This window comes from Fistularia commersonii, chromosome 34, assembly GCF_037954325.1.
Source record: "Fistularia commersonii isolate RoL2024-O1a breed Wild chromosome 34, RoL_Fcom_v1.0, whole genome shotgun sequence".
Lineage (NCBI taxonomy): Eukaryota > Metazoa > Chordata > Actinopteri > Syngnathiformes > Fistulariidae > Fistularia > Fistularia commersonii.
In genome coordinates this window covers 2159301-2173236 of record NC_141317.1, presented here as the reverse complement: position 1 = coordinate 2173236, position 13936 = coordinate 2159301, and the positions used below count along the sequence as shown (strand labels likewise).

Below are 13936 nucleotides of genomic sequence, written 5' to 3'. Positions count from 1 at the left end.
ACAAAAGGTCAGAGAGAATAAAGAAGAGAGTAGCATGATGAGCAATGTGTGAGAAGAGAAATGGTTAGATGCAAAGCAAATACCGTCTGAGCCAGTGGGGTCAAGATAGGTTTAGGGAGATGATTTAAGAACAATTAAAGAGAGATTTCTTTCTAAGCAGTCTTAAAAGGAAAGGGGGGGGGAGAGAAGATGGAAGGAATTAACCAATAGACGGAAAATAGGGGAGATGAAAGCAGTCTCAAAGAAATATACTTTTATTTGAGATTAGTCAGAGGAACCTTTTGGATGGATTAGCTGACATCCAAAGTGTTTTCACATAGGAAGGGAAGTTGCAATAACAAGGGTCAATTTACATTGATGATACACTGATAACAACGCAGAGCAATACAAGAGAAATATTTATACTGCATGTCTTGAAATATACATGTTCAATCTTTTTTGAACAACCATAAACCAGACAAGGAAGTCGGGTTTCTGAGAATTTGTACAGAGATGAATCATCACATCTGATACCTTGGGCTCCAAAGTCTTGGTAGGTGTTGACGTTTTGGCGACCCGCGAGTGCTCGTGACCTTGGTGGAGCGCCGGTTCTTGGTCAATGTAATGGCCCTCATCTTGGTCCTGGTCCTGAATATGGTACTGATCGTGTTCTAAATCGAGGCTGCCTTCTTGATCGAGGTCTTCTCGGGACATGAACTGCGTGCGTTCACTGGAGCTGCGCTGAGACAGCTGGTCCATACTGTCACCAAGGGCTGAGGCTGAATTTAAGTAAGGAGAGGAGGTTGCGAGGGTATAAGATCAGCCTTCTAGACTAAAAAAATTAATATGAACTCCACAAGATCTGTTTCAAAGTGCAGATAACTGTTCTAGCAGGTGAATCATTTACTTTGAGGTGCGTGAGACGAGAACATAAATAGAACGCAAGCTGAGAAAGACAAGTACATTGATATCGACTTGTAAACAGTAACATACTGCATTAACTGTGCACATTCTTATACCTCACGGAGCAAACACTCGAATGCAGTGTAATCGTCTCACAACAAGAGGCGGAAAATTCACTGAATACTGGAAGAAGAGTGCACCAGCCAAACGTTCTTACCTCCATCTATACTTCGGGGCAGCAAGTACCTCTTGCTGACGGAGCGGTCAAACTGTGGGGCCGGCCTATCAATCAGAGCACTGGCCTGTCTCGTCTGGGCTTGAGTGCGTCCACTGTAACGGAACTTGGAGCCAATCACCAGGAACCCCTTCGGAGGCGGCTCTGGAGAAACCAACCTGTAAAAAAGGATACCTTAAATTCCGTTATCCTTTTTGAATGAAAACACAGCTGAATGATCCATCTTTTTGGAATATCATGCTTGCCATGACATGTACATCTGTGTTCATTTTTACAAACTCTTAAATTATACATTGACTGTATTTGACCAATTGGAAATGTGCATACGCATTAATGTTTAATTGGACCTGAAATGAAGATGGTACTGTACTTGGATGAGAGGCAAAATGTCTTAAATAGGTATGTGCAGTTGCCACAAAAAGATTTATCAGCAAAATTGGCCTGGCTGATAAGCATCTTCACAAACAGTATACGTGGGTGTTTGAAAATGATTCAAGAGTTAAAGTGTTTATTGTCATATGTACAGTGTGGAAATGTGTTTCCTTGTACAATGAAATTCTAACTTTAGTGTCTGCGCTGCCTTTGGATTTGTATTGGCAAAAGGTATTTTAAACATTATTATAAATATGAACGGTGTTGGCAGTGCAAGTAAAACACTGAGCGTAGCTTGGTGTGCAACTCACAAAGTGCAAGTGCAACAGTGAGTACAGTAAAAAATGGCAACCATGTCCATGTATAACCATTATTGACTAAAATAAGTGTGTGTAATGGGTCATTTCAATGGTGGATGGTCATCTTAGACAATTTACAGGATTAAAAAAAGATTAAAAAAAAAATGTTGTTTTCAGAGAACGGAGGTTGTTGCTGCCACCACTCATCCACAGACTCTGATTGGTGAAAATGATGATGTGTGGTGAAAAATCATATTTGACAGCTAATTGAACATGTTGCAACAGCGGTAGAGCTGTGTTTATTTGTGTAATATATAAGAGTTTGGAGGGTAAATAAATGATTTGAACAGACAAAATGTCTGTTTTTTGCTTTCCCCTTCAAAACTAGAATTATCAATCCATGGCTTAATATGAGGTTTCATCAGGGATCCTCAGTTTTGTAATTCCTTATTTACTCCTTGTCAAAAAAAAAATCTTGTTGGTTGTATTTACCCTTAATTATATCTTAAGTCAATTACAAATGATTGCCTTTACAGACACCAATATTGCAGAAGGTTAAGACTGACAGCGTACTTTGCCAAAACAGACTTCATCATAAAACTGATATCCAATGTACAGGATTGTCTCAAAAAATTAGAATATTGTGATAAAGTTCTTTATCTTCTGTAATGCCATTACAAAAACAAAAATGTCATACATTCTGGATTCATTATAAATCAACTGAAATATTGCAAGCCTTTTATTATTTTAATATTGCTGATTTTCTTAAGAAAACTCAAAATCCTATCTCGAAATATTAGAATATCATGAAAAAGTATTTTCGTTTTTTGAAATTGCATTACAGAAGATAAAGAACTTTATCACAATATTCCAATTTTCTGAGACAGGCCTGTAGAGTGTGACGTTTGCTTAAATGTGTTAAATAACGTGATATTTGACCCATTCAATTTACAGATGACAAGCAGAAAAGTATTTGATATCCTACATATAATATTCTGTCCCACATCCACATTTGTATGCACCAGCGTTTCGCGTAATGAGTAATCGCATGACGGGTAGCTCTACTACCTACTACTTCATTTCACAGTGTGTTTAGAAGCTAATGTGCCAGGGTGCAGTGCAGGAGAAGACCGTGATTCTGTGAGTCCTACCTGAAGAAGGTGTGGTGCTCAATGCAAACTTTCCACAAGCGCTTCGAAGCCCGATGGTTGGGCAGCTTGAAGCCTATGGTGCTCTCAAACTGTTCGTACTGAGCAGTGAACGGAAGGTGCGGAGGTGATGGGAGAGGAGGAAGGGGGGAAGGGCAAGCAAGAGAAGAGGAGTGAGGGGAGTGAGTGAGAGGAAGGATGGAAGGATAGTGGCAGGGTGAATTGTGTTTACTCCACAACAATGGGAAAATCAATGGTTATTCTGTTTGCTCTGAAATATTTTCGGCGTCTCGCCCTGCCACATCAAGTAGATTTTCCATCTGCAGGAAACCTACAAATTAACCATTTGTGCCCTCACTCCATCAGCTGTTCAGTGATGTGAAGGCGAGCGGTGGCATCCGATCGATAAGTTATTAGCGATATAACAGGTCTTTAAACATGGAGAGCAGTCCATGTACAAGACAAGGCCAACTTTTGCTTCATAAAAAAATATGCGGGCACAGTTAAGAGTAAAAAGGCTTTTAAAACAGAATGATGACCCCTCTGGCAAATTTGAAGAGACAGCTGGCTTGAGACATTAGGACTGAAAAAAATTAAAAAAAAAGAAGTCTAGCACTGAATGGCCTCGGTCTTCACGATGAAGATGTCGATGTCAGTTTAATGGTGGATATAAAACACATGGCAGATACCCCCGAAGGACAGAGATTGTGGAGGAAAAAAAAACAGCAGATCATAATAATTTGAGAAAGTTGGAAACCGGAGCAAGCATAATGCATCTCTGGCATCACAAGTAAAACCCTTGGTGAAAGTGTAAATCTCCATGGCGAGGTAATGAGGCATTTAAAGTGACCAAAGATAAATTGAGAAGGAGGAAAAGCTTTAAAAAAAAAAAAACATCAGCTACCCTATCCGTATAATCTTTAAAAGTAGTACTTCTGCGGGCTATAAATAACACCCAAAAATCATTCCACATCAGGTGTCACATGCCACTTTGAAGATAAATTTCTAAAGAAACTAACCATGAAATTAGTATTTATTATGCTTGCACATCAAGAGAATAGTGTGATTTCTTGCCTCAAACTTGCCGAAATGACTCGTGAGCTGAAATGGTCCAGTGCATGCAATCATTTTACACTAGACTAGGACAAAGCACATCAGCGTGCAGAGGACGAGAAATTACAAGTGTATTTCACCTCGCCGGGGCGAATCTTGATGTAGAAGTTGCTCCTCTTATAGGAGATCTTGAGGATCTTCGGCCAGGCAAAGCGGTTTATCCTCAGACGATCTCGGTAAATGAGCAAACCGTTGGCGCTCACGCCGAGCATTATGTCTATACCCTCGGAATCCTGGTGAAAACAGACATGGCACACGAGGATGTCTTGACGTGACGTACCAGCGTACCATATACTGTTAATATCTCAGTCCTTTTCTCAGTACCTTAGCATGATGCAGGTCCACTCCGTACATCGAGAGCTTCTTGGCATTTTCTAGAAAGTTAACTTCAGCTTCTGCTGGACTCATGCCCCTATGGTGGAGACGAAAAAAAAGTGATTCATCATTTCCCCCGTCCCACAATTCAAGCAACCTCACCTTGACATTTAATTTAACAAGTCATATATTCCCCCTGACCTGTAATTGCGATGCAGTTCGATCACCCTCTCCTCAAGCTCACGTGTCTGGTTGGGGGCAAAGCGGAAATCACTGACGTAATCGGGGCCGTGCTCCTCGGGCTCGTAGTCTCCCACCTCAGCCTGGACAGTGTAGGACCCCAAAAGGGCGTGTGTAACAAAAGAGCACGGAAGCCGGCCGGACAAAATGTCATCCCTCAGCTGCAGACACAGGTAGTACCTAAAGAAACCCAGTAGATAAAGACAAAAATGCTGCTGCTGGTGCTGCTTGTTTTCTGGTGTAGAGGAATTCGGGGAAAATCCGGCCGGCCTGATAGTGAAATGCTCAACTCTTTAAGTGATGATTGATATACTGAGAGCAGTCAAATGGCTAGTGGACGGACACTGTCATTTCAAAAAGCCCACTGCAAAATCTCATTAAATGTATATTATTCAATAGGATCATCAATGAGGTGATCCTTTAAAAGGACATAAAATTACAGAAGCATATATTGGTACCTTGCAAAGCTCACAGTGACTTACTTGATCATAAAAATCTGATATCTTACACTTAACTGCCATATAAAGTGAAAGGTCCCAGAAAAGCTAATAGAAAGGCTGCTTCGAGGAGCCAAACAAATCTGCTTGGAAGGGGTGGGGGTTTAAAAGGAGCAATGGCAAATATCTACAATGCATCTACGAGTTTTAGTTGTTTGTTTAAAAGTTCAAAATCAATGGATTAATTGTTTTAATTCATGCTAGGTGGTATGGTTTCCTGATAGACAAATCTAATCCTATAGGATCAATTAATTTTTGCACCCCAAAGCTCAACATTGCTTTTCAGTAAATGTTTACGATGAAGTATCAGAATTACCAGTATTAATTAGATAACTCTTCCTTTGTATAATTATTATTAGTTCTCAATTTGTTTCAGAAATTGATTCTTGCATTAAGGTCTGCCAAATTTTGATATGGAAATGTATACATTACATCTGCAAAAAATTCAACATGTTAGTATCAACATTTTCTTTTGTCCTTTTTATTTTAAATCAGAGGGTTGTAGTTAGGCTAACTGCTTAGTTTACACTGAAGAGATAATAATGCTTGGCACAGTTCAATGATTTTCCTTGACAACTGAGTACCGTGTTGTAAAACATTGAAAATAATTAGCATCAAACCAAAACACTGGTTGAATTGTGTTTGTGTGATCGCCCCATATTCCGAGAACAATTGCAATTATTAAGAATAATCCAAGGAAAAGGTTGTCGATGACGATGATGATGATAAAAATAAAATAACTATACAAATAATAATAAGACTATAAATGATAATAATTCTCCTTATTCTTGTATCAGAAGATATTCTATATAACAATACTAATAATACTAATGCTGATAATAATTTCTCTGCATTTAGACCATCATGGATGAACCATGAGTGGTTGACAGCCATTTACTGAAGCAGCGCCGGGGGAGGTTTAGGAGTTCAGTGTCTTGCTCGACAACACTTCGACAGGCTACAAGAAGTCGGAGAATCACACTTCTGTTTGGTTCAAGGGGCGACAGCTCTAACCTCCTGACCTGTGTTATATTATTATTAGTAGTAGTATTGGTAGTAGTAGAAGTAGTATTAAATATTGGTCTATTGTTTGATATCATTTGAGAAAAATCATTTTTAAAAAATAACCTTAACTGGAGTTCTATGGAGTTACTTTTGCCAGGGTTGCAGAAACAATGTTTTGTTTTACAATAAAAAAAATTGAAATGAAGCTATTTCTGCATGATTTGTATAATAAAAAGCCTAGATCTGAGAGGAGTTCCTCTAAATCCAGATGGGAGAACGATGGCATGGACAGAACAGATGGCATAACGTCCACATAAATTTCCACAATGTCTGGAATGAATGTGTTACAGTTGTAAAATATAGGATCAGCAGTATTTCGACATTACTGTACTGACTATACTTGCTGGAGTTCCCTCATGAATAAATACACACGGAGATCGAAAAGTTAAAAGACATTGAAATCTTGAGTCAGGTATGCATGAACAATCTAGTCAGCCGGGATCTGAGAAAGAACAAATCTTTACAATCAATGAGATTTAAAAGACTTTTTTAAGTTTCATTTGTTGTGTTGCTGACATATATTATGCTACACTAAAAGTTCTTCCATTATTTTCCATTACAGTGAAACTCAGAGCTGTTCAACTGCCCCCTGAAACAGATACAAAGCCCCGATGCCCGATTTATTTTTATTAACAAAAGCTCCGACAAAATTTTGCTTTTCAGGATGAGAGGCACCAGGATACGTATGCTTGAGGACCGCAGACAATCTGACTGTTATTTCTAAATGCATTTAAGGCAGTGATGTTATAATTAGCAACTCTTTAGACGGTGACATTTCCATCATCCATCTTTTGGTTTCAATTTGAGAGGGTGCAGTCAGCATTTATAAACTTTGTAGAATACATTAAAAATAGCTGACTTGTGCACTTGAAGGAACTAAACCCTCTCTTTCTTCCTCAGGAGAAAACACCAGAGTCCTGCTCATTTTTTTTTTTCTAATCATATGTCTTGCCGATTCTTTCAAAACTCATATCTATCTATCTATCTACGTATGTATCTATGTATGTAGTTTTTTTTATGTATGTATTTATCTATCTATCTAGACTGCTTGAATTGTATTCATGAGATGCTTTTAAAATGAGGGACATCTAAGAAGCAAGGATCTAGTAATTTGTGTCTAATCATATAAGCATTTGTGAATGTACAATTAATAGTGACTGTGCAATGATACTCGCAGATTTGGCAACTCATAAGCCTTTATATAGACTACAAGTTGAAAAGTTCAAAATATATTTTCCTGCCAGAAGTGAAAGAAGTGTCTCATGAAGCAATTATTATCAGTAGTTATTTCAGCCGTTGTGTCAGTCCAATGCGCGATATGTTTTCATCATTAGACAAGACACAGCGTAGCAGATACCTACCTGGTGATGTCTTCAATGAGTACAGACGGGTCTGGGGGATAGAACTTGACAGAAAATCCCAAAATCCAGGCTCCCACTGCGATGACAAATCATTGGCAAGTTTATGTGAAGAGTTGTCTGTTCTTTTAAAATGACTGTGCGTGTGAGTGCGTGTGTGTTTGTGAGTGTGCGCACCATTGGATGACATGCATGCCGTGTGTGTGTGTGTTTTGGAATGAGAGAGAGAGATAGCCAGAATGTATCTCTAATTGACTGTCAATTTTTGCACAATGTTCCTCCCGCCACTCTGTCTTTTCAATTCTTTTTCCAGAAGTCTCTATTCCATTCCTTGTCTCTGCTGTTCTCTTATTGTTCTCTAGTTTCTCTGAGATTTACCCCCTTTCCCAGTCCTGTGACAACTTGTTCTCTATTTATTCTTATCTGCTCCCCATCATCCCTCAATAGAGATGTACGAACTAAAGCTGGGCAGAGAAATTACCTCGGTAGTAGCCAACTTTTTCTTTTTTCTTTCTTTACTTTTTCTCAATAATCACCAAAATCATTAAACCCGGAAGAGGAAATGATCCCACGTCTGATTTTTAACACAAATAATTTGAGTGTGCCTGCAGGTTAAAGAGGAATAGTTGCATTCAAAAGACTACTGCGCCTCTTCTAATTGTGTAGTTACTGTGTTATACATGTTTACATATTTACAAGTAATTTCTTTATTCATTTATCTTGGGGACTGGAATTTTGTGATTCCTTGCTGCTTAGGTGTAAATTCTAACATTCGTTTAGCAGTTTGAGATAAATGTTGCCCCAAAAGAGACCTAAATCCTCATCAACTCACCAAAAAACAAACAAATTACATTTTATGTCTGAATATAAATGTGTGCCTGCACTTACCCCGAATTTGCTTCTTAATCTCTTTAGATGGATCCAACCAATTCTGATCAACATAGAAAGAACAGACAACAGCTGTTAAGATATTGTCAAATCAGTCACATTTTTTGGCAACGCTGTAACCCTCTGTTCCTCAGTTTAAATGAGTACCCTTGTTGACAGCCCAATATATTTCCATGACAAAAAAATATAAAAGCGTCTGAAATTCCCAGTATTGGGCTATAAATGCCAGTTGAATCTTGCTCAGTATGCCATTAGAGCTTCCGTGGCCCCTTGCACCATTTTTTAAAAGGCCAAGTTGTCTAATCATATTTTAAAAGGTCAAAGGCCATGTATACCTCAACCCGACTTTAAGTTGTTAATTAAAGTTAAAAGGGCACCAAGAGAAAATCCAACAAAGATGACCTCCTTTTGGATCTTAAAATCAGTTATGTTAAACATGTAGATAAAATATTTGTAAAACCATACAGGATACCTCACACCCGCCGTGCAAAAAATTCAAAAATTTTAAATAATACCAAAGATAACAGCAACTTAAGATGAGGTAGGAGTGTTATTGCACAGAACAAAGGTGGGCAAGGTGATTCACTGACCTTGGAATTATCTGTGTCCTGGAAAGTAAGGCCAAAGTAGTCTCTCTCCAGCAGGTTCAGATGGCCGCACACCATGTCCAGCAGGGTTTGGCCCTTGGCAAATTTCTGTGACACACACCAATGGATGTATACGAACACACAACACGGTTCCACTTAGATGAGCATGTTTATCAGATCATATGAGACAAAATAGAGAATGCTTAGTGTAATAAGCACAGTGTCACTGGTTTAAAATCTATTGAGTTTAACACATGTGTTAAATGATGATAATAAATGAATGTGTGAGTTTGGTAAGATAGTTTTTAAGTGTTTCTTCATTCATATTTAACAATATTTCACTGCGGATGGTGAGACACCTCAGCCACTGAACGTTTCCTCCCCCGTTGAGAAGGAGGACCGCACTCGTGATCAGTGGCATAGTGATCGACCACACCTTTTTTCTATCCAGCCCCTTCTGGGTTGAAAACAAGGACTCTGTTGGTAGCATAGGCCTTGGCAAATGGTGTACACACACACACACACACACACACACACACACACACACACACATAGACATGCATAAACACACAAGGACACACACATACACACGCGCCATATTCATCTCCTAGGGAAACCTGGCTCCTATGGAGACAAAGCAACCAAGCACCTGTTACCATGGAAACAGAAGTAATAGGTCCCTTCTGTGTGTGCATGTGCCATCTCACTTTCTCTGTCTAACGCTGCCATTAGGCCACCTCATATTTTTCAGTACTAGTTGCTTTCAATTTAAAACATATAATGAAAGATAATTAACTTTTTTCAATGCATTGTGGTTGTTAACTGAATTAATAATAATAACAATCGATAGTAATAAGAGGCTGAACAAAGGCTGGTTAACAGGCACAGTCACAGATTTTCAGGGAATGGAGGATTTGCTGGATTTTCTGACAAATGCAAAATGGCAATACACATCTGAGGTCATCTGCCAGCCATAGCATCGATTTATAGCTGATGAAATTTCTTCATTTGAAACAAAATAGGTCCTCTCATGAAAACGAGAGGAGACAAGTGAGCAAGTGTGCGAATGAGGGATTGAGTTAATGACCACCCGAGTGGATTGTTAATCTATTTTCTCTGAGTCTGTCTCATTGGCTAATACAAGAATGGCTATAGAACTGTGTTGCTACAAAATGTGTGAGAAGAGTTAGGAAGTATCTAAGTTCCAGAGACTCATGGTACACAATAATTGCTTATGTTACACAATCCTGTCTCAGATTAAAACTTGTAACAGCCACACGTGTGTATTAACAAAGAAAAGAACTAGCTTTGGTTGTTTACGTGTGGGAAAATTCAAAGGTTTCCAGTCATCAAGAGGGCCGCCAATGTTTTTCTCATCTTGTAGAAATTCATTCATAAACTCATAATTACTACTGATTTGAAGCTTAATTTTTTGTTTATTAGACATAATATAATAATACTCGTTATATGGTCAAATAGTACTAATTATTCAGATAATACCAATACAATAAACATGGATATTCTCAAGCATATTATTTATTTAGTAAACATATATTGGCCGCGATATGGGCATCTCACATTTGAGTAGGCCAACATGACTGATAGGTTGTCTGTGTTGACCTTTGGTGATGAATTGTTGTTCACTTCTTCCCTGTTTTACCATTCTCTTTCAACTGCTATTATTGCCTCCCAGCGGTTAGGAAATTGGTACTAAATATGGCTGCAGAATCAGTGCAGTACAGGAAATCACAAAGGAATCAGAGCAAATCTGCAGTCTTCTTGCGCCCTGCCCTTTTGAGTTCGCCAAGCCCTATTCCTCTATGCCTCAAATCTGTCAACCCTTTTCTCTACTCCTGTCATTTATTCTGTTGCACTGATGATGTATTGTCCGTGTCAGTCTCTGTCAGGTCCCGTGTTCTATCAGCCTTTGGTTTGGTTTCTGTCTCCTGCTGATTGCTGTGAGTTAAAGTCCAGAGCCTTGATTTCACATACTGCTCCAGTTTTCTGTTCTGCACTTCAGTACAAGCTTCACTGGATGGACAAAACATTCTTCATTTCCCCACTGTCATGTTTTTTTGGGTCCACTGACCTAATGTAAATTACCAGGGCAAGAGGAGCAAAAATGTGTTGACTTTTTTCCTCTTCATTTTATACCCCAGACACAGTTCTGTAAGACCAACTAAATATTTGCAAAATGCTGTCTATAACGCAATATATGTACATTGCATGTTTCATGACTCTTGGGTCACAAATATTGAAGAGTGAAAAGATGTGGCTAAAAACATTTCATATCAAAGCTGCACATAGTGATTTCAGGAAGGGAAAATGCTAATTTGTCAGCATAAGTCCAATTCTTCGTGGGAAACTACATCAGTACAGAATATTTGAGTTGACTCTCAGTTCTACGTCCCACATGGAGAAGAAGTAGAGAGAGCTATGCTGCAGGAGGCACTGCTGTGAGATGCACTTGCAGATATTGGAAAAAATGATGCTGAATTAAATCACTTATCGTTTTCAAAGCAGGTTGAGTCAGGCCCAAGTGTCATGAATCTTTCATTTGGTTGTTTCTAATTAACTACATAGTATTTAAAAGGCTGGGTGGACTAATATATATATATATATATATATATAGATCTAAATGTATGTATAAATATAAATGTATGTTTGTCTGTGGTAATACATTGTAGTTTAATTTTTGATGATACTCCCCAACCTAACTGAAGCAGGAATTTGATGCTTTCTAATTAGAGTTTTTCAAGTTTATACCAAAGTAGGAAATGATATTAGCAATTACACACAATCAGTGAGTGCATGTCGGTGCACTGATTCAATACATTATTTAACAGGCCCGAAGCTGACCGCAATATTTTTCAGCAACCTCTGTTATCTGCTCTAATAATTCATAGAAAGAATTTACTCCTATTGACGTCTGAGGTTGAGGTCGTTGTTATGCTTATATACTGTGCCAATCTATATCTATATCTATATCTATATCTATATCTATATCAATAAGCGACCCCTGCAAAAACACACACACACACACACACACACACACACACACACACACACACACACACACACGCACACACACATACATTACATGATTGGTAATAAATATTGGGCAGGCCGATGCACAGGTATAGAAAAAAAATATTGAATGCTGCTCCTTTTCAGAGTCATGAATCAAGAGTTCAAGATAAAAGCTAAATGTATAACTCAGGGGAAGAGGGGGTTAAACTATAAATTTAAAATCCTCAGTTCCCACAAAAGACTGAAAGTGGAGTGAAGTAAAGTGGTGGAGCAGTTCAATAGTGTGGCTTTAGGTTAAGAACTGCCCTGGATAGATGAACTGTTCTCAATCAATATATATCATTTGAGCCAAACATCAATAGTAAGCGAAAAAAAGCAAAAAGGAGGACGACTACTTTTTCGCTTTTTTCATTGGGTGTATCATGACTAAGAAATAAGAATAACGATTTATTGCATTCATCCTCACCTCTTATTTTTCAGGTTTTATTGCACAGTCTTATTTTGTTCATTACAAGATCAACACTCCTGAGAAAAACTATGCAAGCTCTCCTGCCTCTTTCAATGTTTTCTTTCTCTGTCCTTTCCATTTTCTCCTCCACCTATGTAAGAACACTCATCCGTCCACTGTATTGATTCCCTGTCAAAACACAAAACCTCTTGTGTCACCACCCAGGTGACGCTACTGGATGCATATGTGCATGCATGCCACCATGAGGAGAAGGTAGTGAGTTAAAGCAAAATAAGTGTGTTGATTCAGTCAGAACGCCTGCTATATGTTATGTCTGCTGATGTAAGTAGAATATGTGAGGTTACGCGGCAGGCAAAAAGACGTGAAAAGGATGATAGTTGACATGAATGATGTCAGGCAAACCTCGAGATCATTTTTTTTCCCACATCATTCTACACCAGCAGCGGCAGCAGAAGCAGCAGCAAAACAGGCTTAATAAAATCCATAGCAGCTCGCTTAGTTCTACCTAGGAAATCCATCTTGTATGGAACACCCCTTCAACACCTTGTTCTCAATACCCAGTCATGATGAGTGTGTGGGCTGCAGTGACATTCAAATACACCAACGGAGGTAGGAATTCATGGGGTCTGTTTACAAACAAAAAAAAAAAGCGACAGAGTCATGATTGATGGTACCCTGGGATTGACGCAACCCCCTCTGTCCACCACAAAGCGGAGCTTGTCTCCCCTCCCTGCTTCGATTGCTCCCCCACTCAGCGTGAACAGCATTTCCTGACTCAGTAGTGTGCATCACCAGAGGAGGCTTAATCCCTCTGAGGTGCACCATGGTGTTCTATGCTGACTCAAGGACTCTTTTCAAACTTTGAGCTGGGCATCATTTTCTAAAATATGCTATTTTTCTTGATACCCTGCAAAGATTGATATGAATTGAAGTCCTATGTGGACATCATAAACGTCATAAGCTACTAAACGTTTCATACATTTTTGAATTGTAATTATATCGGTATGGATAGCTTTGTATTCAACAATGCAAATGTTATTTTCATGTCACTTGTGAGCACGTTATTATCATGTCAATGTCAAGCCAGATTTCTCACATCTTAGGAAAATAGCGATAGCATCAGCAGCCAAAAACATTACACATACAATTTTTGAATCCAGAAAATAGCTGACCTCAACACCAGTCTCATAGTCTGAGCCATCTAGTAAGGTGACCTTGACAGGAACTGTCTTCGGCCTCTTGTTAGTTTTCTGGGGGGATTTGGAGGCCTTGCTCGGGGTCTTCTCTGAGCTATCATCCAAATCCCCGTGGTCTTCCGGTACCTAGGAGAAAAAAAAAAAACATCTGCTCAGTAAACGTACCCTTTATCTTTAAATCTTATAATAAATTAAAAAAAAACCAAGTATAATTTCCGATCATTTAAGGAATGAAGTATAAA

The 13936-nt window shown here is 38.8% G+C and overlaps 1 protein-coding gene across 4 annotated transcripts in view; it reads right to left on the bottom strand.

Annotated features, from left to right (window-relative positions):
• The window catches only part of LOC147214188 (band 4.1-like protein 1), a 43129-nt gene that overhangs the window by 14954 nt on the left and 14239 nt on the right, over positions 1 to 13936 (bottom strand). For all 4 annotated transcript variants that reach the window (XM_086141473.1, XM_086141470.1, XM_086141471.1 and 1 more), the window contains 10 exons: positions 13671 to 13820; positions 9003 to 9107; positions 8413 to 8455; positions 7528 to 7603; positions 4566 to 4784; positions 4374 to 4461; positions 4130 to 4282; positions 2940 to 3037; positions 1100 to 1275; positions 514 to 758 (listed from right to left, as the gene is read on the bottom strand). In XM_086141473.1, coding sequence (XP_085997599.1) covers positions 514 to 758; positions 1100 to 1275; positions 2940 to 3037; positions 4130 to 4282; positions 4374 to 4461; positions 4566 to 4784; positions 7528 to 7603; positions 8413 to 8455; positions 9003 to 9107; positions 13671 to 13820 — 1353 coding nt within the window. The remainder of the gene's footprint in view (positions 1 to 513; positions 759 to 1099; positions 1276 to 2939; positions 3038 to 4129; positions 4283 to 4373; positions 4462 to 4565; positions 4785 to 7527; positions 7604 to 8412; positions 8456 to 9002; positions 9108 to 13670; positions 13821 to 13936) is intronic.